This window comes from Semicossyphus pulcher, unplaced genomic scaffold (assembly GCF_022749685.1).
Source record: "Semicossyphus pulcher isolate SPU_LCO1_2020_fin unplaced genomic scaffold, fSemPul1.0.p SCAF_8, whole genome shotgun sequence".
Classification (NCBI taxonomy): domain Eukaryota; kingdom Metazoa; phylum Chordata; class Actinopteri; order Labriformes; family Labridae; genus Semicossyphus; species Semicossyphus pulcher.
The window spans coordinates 2,273,374-2,293,166 of NW_027211759.1; the positions used below are offsets into that span (position 1 = coordinate 2,273,374).

Consider the following 19,793-nt stretch of genomic DNA (forward strand, 5'->3'; position numbering starts at 1 on the left):
TATGAAAATGTAATGGTGATAATGAACGTAAGAGCAGGGTCAACTGAAGTTGTTTTAAATGTTAAAGTTACTTATTTTATACAAATGTAACATTTATTTTTCTTTAATTGATGTGTTGTGTTATGTCTCATAATTCTTTTAGAAAAAAATCTTAATTTAGATATTCATCCAAACGAATTAGATATCAAAGAATTGAGAGGATACTAAAAGACTCAGGATAATAATCATGATAATACAGCAGAAATATTATTGTCCCTTTTGTCTGTTTTTCTGTATCATTTTGTGTTAATGTACCACTATGAGAATGTTTTCAAGTTGAAAATATAAAGATTTGCTGGTATCGCTGTAAGGATTTACTAATATTCAATATTTTCTAAGATGTTTATTAAATCCAAATGTAAAATGTATTAAACTAAATGTGTTTGACTGCTGATTAGGCTAAAGGAACATGTTAAAGACATCAACACCTCTGGGAAATTGCATGTTTATTTTACATATATTCTTTTAGATTAATTTGACCAAATGATCATATGGTTAATCAAGAAAAAAATTGACTCATAAATCAACAATAAAAAATTATTGTCAGTTGTAGGTTTTAAAATATTATTTAACAAAGCGTACTTTTCAAATCTATTTTTCGTTTTATTCATGCTTTTAATACTCTTATTTCTTTTTACAAACATGTTTTAACTGTGTATATATGTAATCTGTTCATGTAACATGGAGAAAACGCATTGTCATCCCATGTTTTGGTAACAGAAAATATTACGGTGGAGAAAGTGCGTTTATGTATCAGCCAATCAGAGAGAAGGTGTTCTGTGAGGACCGGGTGTTAGCTTTTATGATGCCTGACTGAAATAAAGTAATCGTAAAAGAATTAAATTTGTTTACACGTGTAAAGTTTCTAATTGATATTGTTCGGTCGGGAAATTACCTTCTCTGAACCTAAGTTATGTGTAAAAATAGATAAATGAATTTCTCCTAACGATAATTTCTGGCAGGCATTTGACGAGAAAGCCTTTAGGACCTTTACATCATCCTCTCGTTGACATTTCATGCCGCTGCTCTTATTCAATAACACTTGTAGGTGCTACACGATGAAGTTAACGAGTAGGAATTAAACTAAAGCCTTTTGAATTTGGACTTAAAATCTAGGCAAGCAGCACAGGGAGGATGTCTCAGCTTCTGAGGCTTCTCTCGGCGGCTGCCCTGCCTCTCTGCCGGGCTGGAGCAGCCCGGGCTCGGCTCTCCGCGGTGACGGCAGGTCGGCTCTTCACAGCCGGATACCGGAGCTCTGCTGCCCTGGTAAGTACAGGTGGAGGATTTCTGTAGTATCAGTTTTACAAGAATTGAGTAATAACCCGAATAACCCGAATTCCCTCTCCAAGTGGGTTGGGAGTTTTAAATTAAATTTAAATTTTAAATTAAAATGTGTGAGCGTAAGGAAATGCATATCTAGCTAGCCCGACTACGTGCTAAAGCACATTGCAAAATAATTCATTTCAGGGATTGTTTGCTCTATAACAAAATAGTGCATTCTCTCAAAGTCAATTTAGGACCCCATCTGCTTAATTATAATCTACTTTTTAATTCGGCATTAATTATATCCAGCAAAGAGCAACTGTTGTAACAAAATAAGGCTTTTTTGTGTGGAAGCACTGCTAGCGACTAACGTTGCACAGTTAGCAAAAAGATTTTGGGAATTTCAGGCAAAGTATCAAATTAAAAATTGATACACATGTTTTCCTGTAAACAGGTGTATTGCGTGCTTTTAAAAAAAAGCCCATAAATAACTCAATTTGCTTCTTGCAAACGGTCTGTAAATGCCTCAAACTGCTTTGTTTGCTAACGTTAGGAGCAACTGAGACTGGTTAAGTAAACATTTAGTGTAGCTATTTAGCAGTATGTAGCCCTATCTTAAAGCAACAATTGAACTGATACTTGTTCCAGATTTTAGCTTTTGTTATGATACTAAATCAGCACTTTTTAACACCAGTGTGAAGAATTAGTAAGGGTTATGATTTTTGAATATTACTGTATGTAAACTGTCCTCTCACTGGGACTAAGGAGCCCTGACCAGACAGACTGATTGAATTGGCCTATTTTCACCTCACATCTTAATTACTCCTGCTCACAGATTGTAATCTAATTCACCTTTCACTGGTCAGGAGTTTTAAATATATATGTGACCTTCAGTGTATCTTTTTGCCTGGTCTTTAAATAATTCAAGTCATGTGCTGTTTCGCTGCAGACCCTCTAAAGTTGTTGTGTTGTTTATTCAGTGCAGTGACAGTTCTCCTGTGGTCTTTTCCAGAACGTTTCTCGGACTCCAGCTAACTTCCTGTCCTGTCGCAGATTCCAGACGGCTCAGAGACGGCTGTACTCCACTGAACCCAAAGGTGAGAGTGGAGTTGGATGTTTTGCACACTAGAAAGAAAAATGAACACTTGTTTTCACACTGAAAATGATCACCTCCTAAATGTTTTATTTATGTAACTTTTCTACCTTTGTACAAAACACAAAACTCCATCTGTGGAGCAAAAATGGCTTTATACTGTCACAACTGACAGCTCCTTGTATTTGTAAAGCTAAATATGTTTAAGTTAATTAAGTTCAATCACTTTTTTTTTTATCTTCATACAACAACAGAAACAACTGCAGACATATTAAACTTGTCAAATACACCAGTAGAAACTCAGTGATGTTTCACATGGTGAATAAATGAAACCAGCGATGAGAGCATTTTCTCAATAATATACATGTTGTGTTTGTGTGCAGTTTGTTAATTCTTAATGTTTAACCTTTAACCTAACCTCTGAACCTTTAATCTGTTCAGATGGAAAAGGAGGAGCAGCAGGAGGTGGAGGAAGACCAGGTGGAGGGAAGAAAGGAGGAGGAGGAAAAGACTGGTGGAGCCGGATGCAGAAGGTACGTCAGATTTTCACAGTGAAGCTTCAAAATGAAAATGTCACCATATCATAATTTATAATCTCAGTTGTAAATTCTAATCTGTGCAAACATAGTTTTACGTTGAAATCTTGACTGAAGCCAGGAGCATCTTTGATTCTCTCGGTTTGTCCTCCTCCAGCTGACGACTCTGTCAGACAGAGTTGTGTGTTTCCCAGTCACTCTGATTCTCTCTGTCCAGTTAACGTCCTGTGTGTCATCATCACTTGACTTCCTGCCTGTGCCGCTCTGCAGGGCGACTTCCCCTGGGACGAGAAGGACTTCCGTTACTTGGCGTTGACTGTGGCCGGAGTCAGTTCGGCTCTGCTCTACTTCTACTTCAGAGACAACGGCAGAGAGATCAGCTGGAAGGACTTTGTGCATCGCTACGTGGGCAGAGGGATGGTGAGGAGCATGCTGGGAAAATGTACACTTATACAGACATACACTAGAGTCAGGTTCACTTATGAATATAAACACAGTAAATAAAAAAAGTGTAAAGACGTAACTACGCCCTTTCTACTAATTGTTCTTTATTTACTTACGAAATCTTAAATTGTTTCAGGAACAAATATGTCGATTTCTGGGGTACAAAGGCTACAGTAATGTATCTGTAAACTTGTATTGTTCTGTGCAGGTGGATCGGTTAGAGGTCGTCAACAAACAGTATGTCAGAGTCATCCTGGTGCCTGGAGCCGACGCTGAAGGGGTGAGAGGAAACAACTGAAATATGACCCGGAAACAGATATTTTACTATCCCAGGAAAAACATGAAATCTGGGACGTTGCAGAAATTTTAAAAACACCAGTCCTCCTCCTTTATCAAAAACAAAAGAAATAAACCATTACGGTACAGGATGATGCTTCTTCCGTTCTGACATCACATGTGACCCACAGAGCTACGTCTGGTTCAACATCGGCAGCGTCGACACGTTCGAGAGGAACCTGGAGGCGGCACACATGGAGCTCGGCCTGGAGCCGTCGCACCGACCGGCCGTCGTGTACAGCACGGAGAGCGACGGGTGACTTTCACACGTCCACTTTTCTTATCAAGGAGTTAATCTAACGTTTCCTTTCCCTACTGACAACAACCCTCCTCCTCTGTCCCCTCAGCTCTTTCCTGATCAGCATGGTCCCCACGCTGCTCCTGATCGGCTTCCTGCTCTTCACCCTGCGGCGAGGACCAATGGGAGGAGGCCCTGGCGGCGGGAGGGGCGGGCCCTTCAGCATGAGCGAGTCGACGGCGAAGATGATGAAGGACAACATTGACGTGAAGTTCAAGGACGTGGCCGGCTGCGAGGAGGCCAAGCTGGAGATCCTCGAGTTCGTCAACTTCCTGAAGAACCCGCAACAGTACCAGGACCTCGGGGCCAAGATCCCCAAGGTACACACACACACAGGAACACACACATGCACACAGGAACACACTTACTCACACATACACACTACATTAGAGTGGAATGTAATTTATCAAGTGAAATGGCTGTGTTGTGTCTCAGGGTGCTGTGCTGTCCGGACCCCCCGGCACAGGGAAGACTCTGCTGGCTAAAGCCACGGCCGGAGAGGCCAACGTCCCCTTCATCACCGTTAACGGCTCCGAGTTCCTGGAGATGTTTGTGGGCGTCGGTCCTGCCAGGGTGAGTAAAGATACCAGATCAGATCAGAGATATATTCTGCTACATGTGTGTGTCACTATATGTGTTTCTATTTAATCGATTATTTAGAATATTTATTTATTTATTAGAATATATAATGTGATAAAGCTGCATGTTTGAGGAGAAGCTTGATAATGACAGACGCCTGAAGAGATCGTTGGTTTTGAATATTTACATCCTCTAAAGTCGTCTATCGCACATTTCTAAAGCTGTTTCCTATTTATTTATTTTAAGTTTAACTAATAAAACTGCTAAAAAAGAAAAAAGTAAAAGAAGTAAATGAAGCAGTTTTATGTAAAGACTTTTTCACTAAATTTAGCGACTTTTCAGGGGCGGGCGGGGCTGGGGCAGCGGGCAGCGGGCAACATGTGCTCACAACCACCGAGTGTTATGCAAAGATGACGTCACCAATACGCAAATTAGTGTATGACGTCATCTGGCTAGCTACTTTCATTGGAAAACAGTTGTCGCTAACAAGGCTAGCTCCGATGTTAGGTCAGGATGCTTCCAGAGTTCATGTGTAAGAAGTTTCTACTATAAGCCGAAGTGTCCGCACACGGCTCCTCCTCCTCAGAACAAAGCTGGTCTGTGGACCTGGAGGTCAGGAGGAGCTGCGTGCCTGGTTTTTAGGTTTCCCTCAGGCTGCATCATTCACGAGGTTTTAAACTGAAGCCTAATTTTCTGCCGGGGAACAAACGAGCCGGAAGATTAAAGTTTGTAAAGAGAGCAAATGAAACTCGAGTCTCTCTGATGCTTGTTTTTGAGGCACTGCGTCCCGCTAGCTGAGCTGCTAACGTTAGCTCAGATTGTTTTTCTCATTCTCTTCAAAGTTCCAGTGACAGAAATCCTAAATGTGGTCAAAGAAACAGTTTTTATACGCATTTAAAATAATGAAAGAGATGTTTGTATGAATTGAAACGGCGTGAAAGAAGTTCGTTTGATGTGTTTTAATGTCGTACAGATGTCTGCTGTGTTACATCTGTCCTTCTTCCCCTCCTCCCTCCTCCCTCCTTCTTTGGTGGATACATTCAGAGAAATTTAAAAACACAACTGATTGGTTGATTGTGTTTTCATCTCCACAGGTGAGGGACATGTTCGCCATGGCGAGGAAGAACGCCCCCTGCATCCTCTTCATCGATGAGATCGACGCCGTGGGGAGAAAGAGAGGCGGGGGGAACTTTGGAGGTCAGAGCGAGCAGGAGAACACGCTGAACCAGCTGCTGGTGGAGATGGACGGTACGCCGGAGACAAACCCATCACTCTCCATGTTTGAGGCTTGACGTCTCAGGTGCTGACTGTTTAAACGTGTGTGCAGGTTTTAACACGGCTACTAACGTGGTGGTCCTGGCTGGAACCAACAGACCGGACATCCTGGATCCCGCTCTGATGAGGCCGGGACGCTTCGACAGGCAGATCTACATCGGTAAGAAAGAGTCATGAGGAGGGTCATCAGGTCACATTTCTCTCCTTTGATTATCTCTGAATCTGCTCTTTGTTTTACAGATTCATTAAATCATTACTTTGATCAATATACCTTCAGTTTTCTGACGTTTGAACGACACTTTGTTGATCTTTGTTGTCGAACCAATAGAACAAGAAGAAGGTATTCAGTTACAACAGCAGAGCTGCTGCAGGAGGTCGCTGTTTGCACAAACACGTTTACATTTATTTAAACAGCCCCGGCATCACAACGAAACAAACTGTGTGTGAAACAGACTTTAGGGACGTGAAGCATTAGAAGATGCGTTAAATCTGTAGACACTTTATTTGTCTTGCAGATGAAATGATCAAAACTCTTTTAAACTCTGATCACAGAAATGAGAATATATCTGAAAATCAAAATATTTGTTTTTACGTTTCTACATTCAGAATAGTTTGAAATGTTTGCTGTGTTTATTCAGCTGAGTCTGGAGCCGGAGGAGAAGAGTAATAATCTGAGAGAGAACTAGAAACATATCGAGATTAAAGTCAGAGAAGTAAACTTGCTCCTCTCCGGACGGCCACCCGAGCGTGTAACACACTTCATGTTGTCGTCAGCCACAGACGTGGGCTGGTTGTTTGTTGTCTAAGCCTCCGTCCAAACAACAAAACGACTGAAACGCTGATTTAAAGTCCTTTTGTTGTTTGGACGGAGGTTGTTGCGGGTCATGAGGTCGGAGGGTAAATGTCATGTGTGATGTAACCCCTGGGGCAAACGGGGAGCATAGAAACGTGTGTTTCTGCAGCAGAGGGTCGCTCAGTCTCTCGCCTGTGTGAAGTCTGCTTCTTGTGTGCAAAGAAAATAAATCTCCGCTCTGTGCCATGAGCACCTGTGTGAGCAGCAGAGCCAACAGGGCAGAGACGCAGGTGAATCAGAGGGAGGGGGCCGTGAACCTCAACCTGCTGTTTGGGGGGTCGCGGCTCAAAAAGGTTCCTAAGGTTCCTATAGGTTCCTAAGGTTCCTATAAACACGATGTGACTAGTTTTTGTGTCTGATTTTATAATCTCAGAAATATTCCTTTTTTTTTTTTGTTTTTTTGGCAAATTTACGACTTTAATCTCAGAATTGTTTCTTCTTCTTCTCCTCCTCCCTGACACGCCGTCGTAATTCTTTGGTGTTTATAACAATTTAAATACTTTAAACAGTCGTGATGAGTTCTTTAACCTTTTAGCTGAAGTTGTACAGATCCTAGGCGCATGAAGAGTTTGAAAATACTTTAATAAGTAACATCGCAATAAGCCAAAAGAGCCAAAGTAGTTTTAAGGTTTTTAAATGTGACCTCAGAGAATCAGAAATCCTCACCAGTGAGAGACTGGAGGCAGCAAATGTTTCACTTAAAAACGAGCTGAAGATCTCCATCATTAAATAGTTTTAATTGTATTGTTTGTATTTGACTGATGGTTAAATTTTTTTACAACATTAGAAGTTTCTATAAACACTTATTTTAGCCAAAACATTCATTCCATTCTTCTTCTTCCATTCTTTTACCACAGCTGCCACAGATTTAGATTCAGAGTCGACAAACAGTGAAGCAGCAAAGCTCAGGTGTTAAACATCTCCTGTCTCCTCTCAGGTCCTCCAGACATCAAAGGCAGAGCGTCCATCTTTAAAGTCCACCTGAGGCCCATCAAGCTGGACCCCAACATGGACAAAGACGTCCTCGCCAGGAAGATGGCCGCTGCCACGCCGGGATTCACCGGTTTGTCTCAGCTACATCCTCCATCACAGTGTAGAGCTTTGTCATGAACACATGAAGGGAAATTTAGAAAGCAGAGAAATAAACCTCACGACAACTTAAAACTGTGGAGAGAGGAAGAGAGAGTTTTACAGAAACCCCGCCCGTACAGAGAAAAACACAAAATAAGAGCGTAAACGAGTCAGGCCGCAGATGTTTGTTGATGATGTTTCTCTGTGTGAATAAATCAGGAGCGGACATCGCCAACGTCTGTAACGAGGCCGCGCTGATCGCAGCCCGACACCTGGACCCGGCCGTCAACGCCAAACACTTTGAACACGCCATCGACCGGGTCATCGGAGGTCAGGCGTGTTAAATAGTCAGACCACTTTAACCCGTCTGTGTGTTTATGTTGTGGACTGATAGAGTCTCAGTGCTGTTTGCGTCTGTGCTTCAGGGCTGGAGAAGAAGACTCAGGTGCTGCAGCCCACAGAGAAGAAGACGGTCGCGTATCACGAGGCCGGTCACGCCATCGTGGGCTGGTTCCTGCAGCACGCCGACCCGCTGCTGAAGGTCCGTCTTCTGTCAGCTGATTCACTCCCACACATGACACCACTTCATATATCTGTGCTGTGTTTTATTACATGCTTTAATATCAACGCTTTAATGTGTAGTTGTTTTAACTATGATCTCAATGATCGAGATGTTCAAGTTTCTGAAAACGACTCAAATGACAGAGAAACGATATGAAACGTGAAACTTTCATCGTGGATGAAAACGCTGCAGCTGCCCGTCACATGTCCGTCTACTGCTCCTCAAAAGAAGCTCATTGAACCCACTTCCTGTTTGCGTGCAGGTGTCGATCATCCCTCGGGGGAAGGGTCTGGGTTACGCTCAGTACCTGCCCAGAGAGCAGTATCTGTACAGCAGGGAGCAGCTGTTCGACAGGATGTGCATGATGCTCGGGGGCCGCGTGGCCGAGCAGACCTTCTTCGGCAAGATCACCACCGGAGCTCAGGACGACCTGAAGAAGGTCACACAGTCTGCTTACGCACAGGTACGCACACACACACACAGACACACACACACACACACACACACACACACACACACACACACACACACACACACACACACACACACACACTCCTGCTGGGTCTGTTTTAAAGAGTGTATTTTCTACCTCCTTTCTTTGACCTTTAACCCCTCCTCTTCCTCCCTCAGGTGGTGCAGTTTGGAATGAGCGATAAGGTGGGGCAGGTGTCGTTCGATCTGCCCCGGCAGGGTGAGATGGTGATGGAGAAGCCGTACAGCGAAGCCACGGCCGAGCTGATCGACGAGGAGGTGAGGGGGCTGGTGGATCGAGCGTACCAGAGGACCATGCAGCTCATCGAGGAGAAGAAGGAGCTGGTGGAGATGGTGAGATGCATCGTTCAATCTTTTCAAAATAAAAGCCTTAGTAGGAAATAAAGGGATTCTATCCATCAGAACGCTCGAGGGCTTTTAATTTGAAACAGACATGATGATATCCTGTTTTCCAGCAGGTGTTTTCGTTGCTGCTGCTTTTAGTCGCCATAAACTTCAGACAAACTTTACACCTCATCCCTGATTCCTTCCTCAGGTGGGGCAGCGTCTCCTGCAGAAGGAGGTCCTGGACAAGGCGGACATGTTGGAGCTTCTGGGCCCGAGACCGTTCGAGGAGAAGTCAACGTACGAGGAGTTCGTGGAGGGGACTGGGAGTTTCGAGGAGGACACGAGTCTGCCGGAGGGCCTCAGAGACTGGAACAAGCAGCGAGGAGAGGAGGTGGAGGAGGCGAACCAGACTCAGGACAAACAGCAGGCCATGTAGAGCCCGAGAACCCAGAGAAGAAACCGAGGCTGCAGAACTTTTACAGAGCCTGGGAGGTGTTGTATAAAGTATTCCCTCAAATCAGCAACTCAGGTCCTTGATTTAATGATTACGCTCAGTTTGAATAACTAAAATAACTTTAACGGGGAACAGACGTTACATCGATCTCTTCAGTGCCACCAAACTCCATCGACAAAAACATCATTTTATCTCACAGAGGTGGAAGAACATCTAAGCATGAAAACAAGAACTCTTAGAGGACGTTCTGTGATGTGGCGCTTTCCCTGCCTTCAATAGTCTTAGTGTCTTAGAACCCAAGAGGATATATTAATCAGGGTTCTGAAGTCTTTATTTTTCTAGTTGGATTTCTAAAAGAGTTGAACTTAATTTAAAAGACAAATTTAAACTAACTTGAGTTTATAAATGACTTGTTTGGGGGATATTCGGTCAGAAGAGAGGACCACCAGGCTCGGTACAAAGCTGCTCTCATGTCACCTGGATGAGTTCTTTAAGGATCCTCCAAACGGCCTCAATCAGGAGACCAACAAACGACGGACTCATTTTTTAGTATTTCAGACTGTAATTGAGGCACGTTCTCGACTGTGTGTCGACAGACTGATTCATTCTTTATTTATTCGGTTGAAAGAGTTCTGCTCTCTGACTGAAGTCTAACGAGGACGTTCTTCTCTGCAGCCAAACTCAAACATTTTTGTAGGTTTAAATATTTTGAAGTTTTTGCTGAAGTTTTTCTAGGATAAACTCGACTGACGCGACACAGCGGCTGTCCTGCGTGGATGTCTCGTGCAGATGATTGTTCACATATTTTTTGGGACAATGAGTCAACAGGAAGCTGCCACATCATCACCCCACTGCCTGATGGGAAATGTTTAATATCTCCTTTTCTCTCTGGTGAAAGTAGTAGTGAAATCCGTAAACTTCTCCGTCTGTCAGGTTTTATCTGCGTGCTACACAAATATTACAAACACTGTTGCATTGGGTGTCCTGCTATTAAAGGGGAGTTTTCCTCCTTTAATAGGAGCTAAAACACAAAGTCAGTTATTGTGTGTTTAATCCCTCAAACAGTGATTCTTCGTTGTCTTCTTGTGGGTATAAATTCAGCCGACTGTAGGTCATTTAATGGTCACAAACATAGAGAAAGTTTCACATGTCAGGTCCACATTCATAGTTAACGTTCAAGTTCTTATATTTACAGAAAGCTTTAAAATCTTAATTAAAGTCAGACGACTGGAATGATTAAATATGAACTTATATCTACTGAACGATGCAGATGCACTTGTGACCGAGGTCGACCTCCAGAAGTCTGTTCATGTTTGGGTTGTCACGATACCACAATTTCAAAGTTCAATATGATACTCGTAAAAACAAACAACACTTGATACCTGTGTGGTTACCATGACAACACATCGAGAAGTCCCAGGAACAAAAATGAGGTGTTCTGGTTTGTAATTTCCCTCCTTCACACAGAAAGCTGTCACCAAACACAGAGCAGCTCAGCGACTGTCTGTCTGTCTGTCTGTCTGCATCGGTCTGTCTGTCTGCATCGGTCTGTCTGTCTGTCTGTCTGTCTGCATCGGTCTGTCTGCTCTGCACCAGACGTTATTGTAACGTTTGCATGAAAGAGTCTTCACAAACATCTTCATGTGTCACTGTGTGGATGAGAACAGTCTAAAATAATCATCAACATGTGGTATTGAAAACGGTAGTTTATGTATGCAAATATTTTAAGATGATATTTAAGATTTTTTTAAAAGTCATGTTGAATTAAGACGACGAACTACCCAATAACAAGAATATAATTTAAATATTTTGTCCTGAAATCAAAAGGGCTTCAGATGCAGTTGTTTTGGTATCGTGATCTCATAGTTACATAAATTATATAAATATTAAAAATCAAATGATAAAGTTTTCATGGTGTTAACAAATCAGAGTTCTGAGGTTTAGTGGATGAAAAACTTGTAAATGTCTAAAGGGGGATTTTAAAGCACATTATTGTAAGTGTTGCAGTTGTCCAGCAGGGGGCGCCCTCACTGTGGCTGTAGTGCAGCTGCTGTGTACTTGTGCACCTGTGCACCTGCAGGACGGTTCGACTAACTAATAAAAATACTTGAAGTTAAAAAGCTGCTAAATGTGAATGAACCGGTTTCACTTCTGCTGCTTCAGAGAGTTCAGTTACTTTAGTAACTTTACAACAATCAAAGAAAAAGACACAAATCAGTTAAATCCTCCTGAACATAAACTTCCTGCTGAAGCCCCGCCCTCCTCTGACATCACAGACTAATTATGTTAATGCATTAGGCTTTTAAAGTCTGCCAGGTGTCCGTGATGTGTTGAAGTTTAACGTGACGTCTGGACTGAACAAGAAAAACCTCCATTTGAAGGAGTCGTTCTGAAACCTGCAGCAGAAAAGTCACAAAACAGACAAAATGATAATAGAAAACATGTTCTTTTATTACAGCAGGTAAATGAAATGACTAAAGGTTAACTTTGTGTTTACTTGCAGTCAGACTGAATTGATTCGTGTGACATTTAAGTTTATTTGGAGGCTCGTGTTTCGTTTTGTTAAAAATAGTGACATTTCCTTTTGTCTAGTTTGTCCTCCAGTAGTTTAACTTCTTTACCGTGCTGCAGGTGTACTCCAGGACACTGTGGCAGCACCTGTTAAAGGTACAAGTCAGCCCATTTAGACCCCTTTCCCATCAAAATTAGCGTGTTGACGCAGGTTTTTCAGACCCGGGAAGACCCGCTAGTAAATGCCGATTGTCTCTGTTCCTATTGCCAGTGAAGTATCCTCCTGTCAGTCTCTTTTCTGCTGCGTCACCGGCTGACGTCGCAAACGTGCCAGAGACAGGGTTAGTAACCAGTGGAGATGTTACGGTGGTTAGGTCTTTATTGTACCTGTTACTCATTCAGTCTGTTGATCAAACTCAGCACCGACACATTTGGAACGATGTTCGAGCGCTGCTCGGACGGAGACGGCAGTTTTGTGTTCCCATCCATGCCAACCGGAGCCGAGACGATAATAACACAGGTCTACTGTGACTGCAGTCATGTGACCCGGGTCTGAAGGCCGATTGTGACCTTTCCTTTATAGAGAAACCTGCCTAAAAAACTGCTGTTGGTTTACTGACAACAACCTCAGCTTAATAATTACACCAAAATATTTCACAAATGTACTTTTTAAAATTGGTTTTATACAAATGAATTCCAGTTTAAACATTTCTGACTTACAGAAACAGATGCACCTGTCGGTCTTTCAGGTTTGAGTGATGAATCTGTGCCGAGTCCTGCAGAGCTTTTTAATTGGAGGAAAAGGAGGTAATGATGGCAACAAGTGGAGGTACGACACCTGAACTGTGTAAAGGTCACCTGAGGTCACTGGAGATGCATCAAACACAGACACACCTGTCTTCATGTACAAACTGCAGCTGCTCTGTGTTTTATTAAAGTGTTTCTTTGATCTACATTTTTCTCTGACTTTAATCTGCTGGCAGAAATGTTAAACCTGTTTGAAAAACAAACTGAATAAACATTCAGACGTAAAAAATGTTTTTCATGATTCATTTTAGAGGTTCACCTTCTTTAACTCACTAACTCACCATCAGACTCGTGCTGCGGTCACAGTTACATGTTCGAGTCTGTGAAACAGTTGATGCAGTTAAAGTTTTGGTTCGATCTCTCAGCTTCAGAATAAATTGTGTTCAGACATTATGAAAGTTTTTTATTAAAGCCTGTTTCACCGTATTAAGTACAAAATAATTTGACATGCCCTGAGCGGACATTCATTCAGACATTTTATCTTCTCCGTTCTCCCGTGATAACGACTCATTTCTGGAGCTCTCGACTTATTTATCTCGAGATGACAAAACCGCTTTTCTCTTGATATCGGGATAATCTTCTGTCCATGTATATATAACGTATGGATGTATGTCTGCTTTGGACTTCCGTACTTCACAAGACATTTAAGCTCAAAAGGAGTAAAGGTGTGTTCAGACCCGAAGCTGATTTTCACCTTGCAGGTTTACTGTAGATTAATTCATGTTTATTCTTGCTGATAAGATTCCCTCACAGATACGTCTGAAAACCAAACGGCATCTGGTCCGGGTTCGAAACACGACGAGGAGCAAACAGCTCGCTTCTGCTCAGCTCCTCATTTCTCCATTTATTTTAAAGTGGCGTACCTTTGCTTTCAGTAAAATGCTCTTGGATTCTTAATCGAGCCTGGACTTATTCGACGGTCCGTCTAATGTGTGTTTTTTTCTGTAACATTCGCATAGCTGAAATAAAACAAACTGGACCAGTAAGACAGATTCAGCCTGAAGGAGCTAAACTTTCAGGTCGGGTACTTTGAGAAAGAGCCTGGACGTTTTCAGGGTTCAAAGGTTCCTCCTAAGAAAAGTTCCTGCATTGGAAACGTGGCTCAAAGTTCGGCCTGAAACTTCTGTGAACCACCGTTAGCGTAAATCTTCCACCAGTGTTTTCACACATAATCTGAGCGTGATCCAGATTCTGCACATTTACTGTCACTAAGCAAATCACACGACACTCACAGAGTTAACACAGCCGACTGATTCCAACGCTCACTGACGGAGTAGCATCGGAGCTTCAGCTGCAAGTAAACTGCTTTAGTTACACTGCTTAAAGAATCCTTTAACATTTGGCCGCTGTATTTCCTGATGACCTTTGACCCCTCAAAAAAAGATGAGATCCTCAGTGTGTAAATCTAAACCCTTTCTTTTCTTCCTACTTGTTGAATAGAAAACATTTAAAATGCTCGTATACAATATTTGTGTATCAAAAAGCTACAAAGACGCTACATTCTTCGAGTGTAATGGCAACAATATTCCACCAGCTGCCATGTTTACGTCCGTCAGAGTCCGGTTTCTCCTGGAGCTACTTCCTCTGGAGCTAGTCTTCATCCTGATTCAGGTTATTTCAGGAAGGAGAAGTTAGTCTAGAGTCCATAAAAAAAGTGTAATAGCCCTTTAATCTCCGCTGCAGAGGGAGCGGACGCTCGTCTGAGCAGCAGGAAACAAAGTCTCGTCGGCTCTCGCCTGGCAGGTAATAAAAAAATCCTTTGGCTACTTGCTAAAAGTCTCCTGCTTTAAATCCTCGCCGCGTCCATCAGAGCGTCCTGATTGGTCGGTCGGTCCTGGTTTACGTCCAGCAGTGGAGCAGCGCCGAGATGAGCAGCGAGGACGAGAAGAGAGAGAGCGACAGGAAGATGGCCGCCGCCCCGCCGCACTCCTTAGCATTTTCCTGTTGGAGGATTATTAGTGTGAATTAGTGAACGTAGCAGTGTTCAGAAGAAAAGCGCTGAATACATTTAGATCATTGGTAGTTGAATCTTTAATTTATGGATTATGAATGATTAATTATTAACTAAATAAACAGTATTTCATTTAAAGTGTTGATTTGATTATTTGATCGACTCTGTGCTGCTAACTTGTGTATCATGAAGCTGAAGCACTTTGAGGATTATCTGTTAAGTTGTCTTGAAGAACAGCGCGCTCTTATTTTGAAATTCAGGCACAATGTGCTGAAACAACAGCCTGTATGCAGGAAGTGGATGTAGCTAACGTGATGTCACTGGATGGTTTTTATTGACTACTGTTGTCAAGATTTAGTTTGGTGTTTTAGCCGTCGCCATCTTTGTTTTCTGAAACCAGATGTTGCCATATTTGGACGAGCGGGGGCGGAGCAAAGAGTTAGCAACATACTTCCATAATTCACTGTTACTGTCTTAATTAGGATGCGAACGTAAGTGTCTTCTACAAACGTATTTAGTACAAACAAGCTCGAACTAGATATTTTATCAGGTCGCTGTTGTAGCAGGAACCTGTCACTCACAGGTAGCCCCGCCCTAAACCGTCCCCTGCTTCCTGGTCTCTGTGACTCTCAATGGGAGCCTCAGTGACTAAATGAAAATCATGCTGTGTTGAAGAAGACTTGAAACTAGAGACTGAGACCATAAACTCGTGAGGAACATGTTTACTGAGGGAATAAAGAGAGAGAGGAGGCGGCTCACACTTCTTTTTGCAGCCAGTGGAGTCGCCCCCTGCTGGACATTAGAAAGAATGCAGGTTTAAGACACTTTTGCTTTGGCTTCACTTCTAGCCAGAGGCTACGTCCACTTCCTGTATACAGTCTATGATCAATCAATCAGGTAGTTTCCCTTGATAGCGCGTTGATGGTTTAGTAGAGCCTGGCCTGAGTGTCTCACCTTTGGGTGGTAGGAGTGGCACGACTCCGGACGCCGCCGCACCTTCTGAGACTTCATCCTGTTGCACTTCACGGTGGCGTTATGTTCACGGACGTCAAGGAAATCACAACACTCAATGCTGAGGAGAACGGCCCGGCGTCGAATCAATGTCTTTCATACTTGTTCTGACGCTGGTGCTTTTTTTTATCTTTATCGTACAAAATTTTGTTTCAAAAATGATTTTAAAAAAACCAGCAGCTTCGTCTGAAGAAGCAGAGAAAAACACATTTCTGTCAGCAACTACAGGATATGTTTTACTTTAGTGACACAAGCTCCTCCTGGCTTCGACAGGATTTCATCCCTGCTTTGTATTTTATGTGATTGCACTTTGGGTTGAGCTTCATTTATAACACTTCATCTGTTGTCTATTTGATCCTTTTTATTTTTCTCTCTTTAAAGCAACTTTTGCTGCATGTTTGTAGAAAGGTGTAATAAAAGTGCAGCTCAGTAGATCTGATCAAAGTCATCTCGACCACACGGTCAATCTAACTGACACATTTTGATAATAAAACTTACTGACAGGACAGACAGTCTGCCAACGCTCTGAGCTGTTGTGGAGTCACCTGAGCAATAAGAAATGTCGGGGTATTTGAATGCACCACTGAGCTCTCTGTGAAGCATCTATTGTACAGAAACAGACAGATAAGATTGCGCGGGGTCGAATCGTGTCCTTGCTGTAATTGTGTACATGTCCAGCAGGGGGCAGTGTGGCTGCTGTTGAGTAACAAGTGAAGGATATATTTGATCTCTTTGGGCTCCAGCAGGATGGACCCGTACTGTCGGGAACAGTCGCAGTCGGCCTGAGTCACGGCCATCACCAGGTTACTGTTGGGAATCTGCTGCACCACGAACATCCTGAAACACAGCACAGACAGAGACAGCCCATCAATCAATAATCATTTAGAACCAATCAGTTATTGAATTCACACAACTTACAGACAGGTGAAACAGACATTAGTTAATTTACAGTTAATGAACCCTGAACTCACAGAGCCAACATGTCCGTCTTTTCATCTGTTTTTTAAGCAGTTTGTGTCCGTGCACGAACGGTGCTCAAGAAAGTTAAATGATTATCATTTAAAGATCTCTCTTCAGATTAAATTCATTTTAACTGATCATCAAATCTGTAACCTCTTTTTTTAACAAGAAAAAGTATGAAAACTAACAGTTACAAAAAACTAATTTAAGATACCTGAGCGTGACTGAAGCAAAGTTTACGTTGTTGCTCTGCTACAGTGACAATAAAAACTTCTGCAAATGTTTTATAGATAAAGTTTGTAAAGTTTGAGTTAATCATCAGCATGAATACATGTAGCTAAACTTTGTATCTACACAAGTTGGTATGTAAAGACGGGTTGACAAAGAGTTTCATGCAGATAGAACAATGTCAGCTCTGAACGCTGCTCCCGTTAATGTTCTTAAATCGAGTAATTTGTGAATGGACCCTGGTTGAGACTTAATGTGGGAACATGTCTGTCCATAACTGCGATGATTCAAATTGAGTGTTAACGTAAACTTCACTTTAGAACTGTTTATATTTTTACATGAATAACTAAAATCACTTCTACACTCTTTCCTGGTTTGACCACAAGGTGGCGCTGTAGGTGTGTTGATGTTGTTAGAGACAGTAAGGGAAATTATTGTGTTTGTTGGTTCAAGTTTAAAAAGTTAAAATTGAGCACGACCGAAAGGCTCAGGTCACTAAATCTGTGTGTGTGTGTGTGTGTGTGCGTGTGTGTGTGCATGTGTGCGTGTGCATGTGGGGGTGTGTGTGTGTGTGCGTGTCGTACTTCTGGCAGCGTCCACACTTGATGAGGCTGTTTGCTTCTCTGACAGACGAGTCGTACATGAAGCCGGGGTACGCTGTGTCGCAGGGCTGCAGAGCATCCACCTTCTTCTGTTTGTGACCTGAGACACACACACACACACACACACATAAATACCTTTCCGTCTCTGTGAGTCCACTTCGTAAACACACACACACACACACATAAATACCTTTCCGTCTCTGTCCACTTCGTAAACACACACACGTATGCAGACATGTTGTACTCACTCGTGTGATACCCCGCCTTGGCTGAACGGATGAAGATGGATCACAGTGACGACACACACAGGTGACCATGGCGACGATGGTGAAGGTGAGGATGGAGATGATGATGAAGATGAGGCGGCCATTTTGAAACAGAATGTTTGTAAGTGAGACACAAAGCAGTGATGGCACGATGAACAAACACACCACCTGTCTGCAGACTCTTGACACATCGGTAGCTGCTGCTGTACCTGTGGTTATTTCAGTTAACATGTCTGTGACTGTTGAACTGTTTACATCTGTGTGTCTATTCATCCTCTAGAAACACAAACTCTCAAAGACAAAATAAAAACAAACACAGGTTGTATTAAAGAAGGATAAATGTGTCAGGGTTTACTGACGAGCCCACGATGCATTCAAAGACACATGAAGGTGGGTTGTGCGAAGAGGACGAGGCAGCACACATGCTAACAGCTAGCAGAGCACGAGGAGGTATTTGCTGAATTTGTATATTGGATTACAATCACACACACACGCACATGCACACGCACACGCACACGCACATGCAACGCACACACACACACCTTCACATCAGTCTGATTTAAGGTCAAGGAGTCAGATCTTCTTACCGTCCACAAAATAGTCAGAGTGCCAGAGACCGCAGAAGTTAAAGTCCAGTAAGAACCTGACAGGAGACACAGACAGCTTGTTAAAGAAAACGGTCTCTTCTCTATAACCTGAAGGGCTCCATACGTGCAGGCCAGGGCCCCCTAGTGGGCCGTGAAGGTACTGCAGGTGGAAACTTACATTTTACAATGTTTGTACTTTCTTACTTAAATCATGTGTATGTGACTCTTTTGATCAGAAATGTCCTTTAACATTCAGACATTAATTTATCCATCCATCAGCTCAACCGCTTACCCTGTTCAGGGTTGCGGGGGGGCAGGCAGCTGTCATTGGGCAAGAGGTGGGGTTACACATGGACAGGTCATTAGTCAATCACAGGGCTGACACACAGAGACAGACCACCTTTCACGCTCACACTCGCACCTACGGGCAAATTAGAGTCACCAATAACGAGCATGCGTTTGGACTGTGGGAGGAAGGAGAACATGCAGACTCCACACAGAAAGGCCCACTACGTCTGAACTGGGAATCGTACCAGGAACCTTCTAGCTGTGAGGCGACAGCGGTAACCATTTGTAAAAATGTAAATATTAATCGTATCAACAGGACATTCACCTTGACTGCTCGTCTCTCCACTAATGATTAATAAACAAGTTAAACTCACATCAGAGCGTTGGAGAAGAACCATCTCATTAACGCCACGATGCCATAAAACGGCTGCAGGAGAAAAAAGGAAACAAGAACTTTGTGTTTAAAAATGACAGAAAACATCAAAGAAATGTGTCGACTTTAAATATCACAAAGTAACAGAAAGAAATTCTTCATGTAACAAACCGAAACTAACTCTGTTCAAACCTGGAAGCTATCAGGTGTTTCACATGACTTTATAATGACATCAAACAGTAACCTGATGCAGAGTTGTAACTGACAGGAGCCATGTGTGTTTGATCGTGACTGTTCGTGTGCAGGGAGGAGACTCACGCTGAGCAGAGGCCGGGCGCTGCTGGCGTGATGGTGACTGTTCTTACACATGGCCTGGTAGTCGAACAGCGACACTCTGCACACAGACAGACAGTGTGGTCAACTTCAGTGACGAGGACAGAAAAACAGGGCAGGAAGTGTAAACTGGAGGTTTAACAGTGGAAGAGGAAGTGCTCAGGTGAATGTCCCCTGTGTCTGATCTGCTGTTACATATTCTATCATAAGGTTTCTATGATTTGTGCATGAGTGAAAAAACAGGATTTTATTGG

General features: G+C 42.8%; 2 protein-coding genes across 2 annotated transcripts in view; one reads left to right on the plus strand and one right to left on the minus strand.

Annotated features, from left to right (window-relative positions):
- Positions 1 to 1,081: 1,081 nt before the first annotated feature.
- LOC138612626 (mitochondrial inner membrane m-AAA protease component AFG3L1-like) lies at positions 1,082 to 11,139 on the plus strand. Its single transcript, XM_069685990.1, has 16 exons — positions 1,082 to 1,305; positions 2,315 to 2,399; positions 2,837 to 2,928; positions 3,202 to 3,351; positions 3,584 to 3,655; positions 3,843 to 3,967; positions 4,059 to 4,329; positions 4,445 to 4,582; positions 5,683 to 5,836; positions 5,916 to 6,023; positions 7,654 to 7,779; positions 8,007 to 8,117; positions 8,213 to 8,328; positions 8,612 to 8,812; positions 8,980 to 9,174; positions 9,377 to 11,139. The coding sequence occupies exons 1-16, from the start codon at positions 1,174 to 1,176 to the stop codon at positions 9,602 to 9,604; spliced, it is 2,304 nt and encodes a 767-aa protein (XP_069542091.1). The 5' UTR covers positions 1,082 to 1,173; the 3' UTR covers positions 9,605 to 11,139.
- Positions 11,140 to 14,779: 3,640 nt separating this feature from the next.
- LOC138612619 (voltage-dependent calcium channel subunit alpha-2/delta-4-like) overlaps positions 14,780 to 19,793 on the minus strand; it is a 58,953-nt gene continuing 53,939 nt past the window's right edge. Inside the window, exons 33-40 of the mRNA XM_069685980.1 lie at positions 19,525 to 19,600; positions 19,208 to 19,260; positions 18,546 to 18,601; positions 17,941 to 17,961; positions 17,675 to 17,792; positions 16,624 to 16,739; positions 15,846 to 15,928; positions 14,780 to 14,881 (exon numbers count right to left, since the gene is read on the minus strand). Coding sequence (XP_069542081.1) covers positions 14,780 to 14,881; positions 15,846 to 15,928; positions 16,624 to 16,739; positions 17,675 to 17,792; positions 17,941 to 17,961; positions 18,546 to 18,601; positions 19,208 to 19,260; positions 19,525 to 19,600 — 625 coding nt within the window. The remainder of the gene's footprint in view (positions 14,882 to 15,845; positions 15,929 to 16,623; positions 16,740 to 17,674; positions 17,793 to 17,940; positions 17,962 to 18,545; positions 18,602 to 19,207; positions 19,261 to 19,524; positions 19,601 to 19,793) is intronic.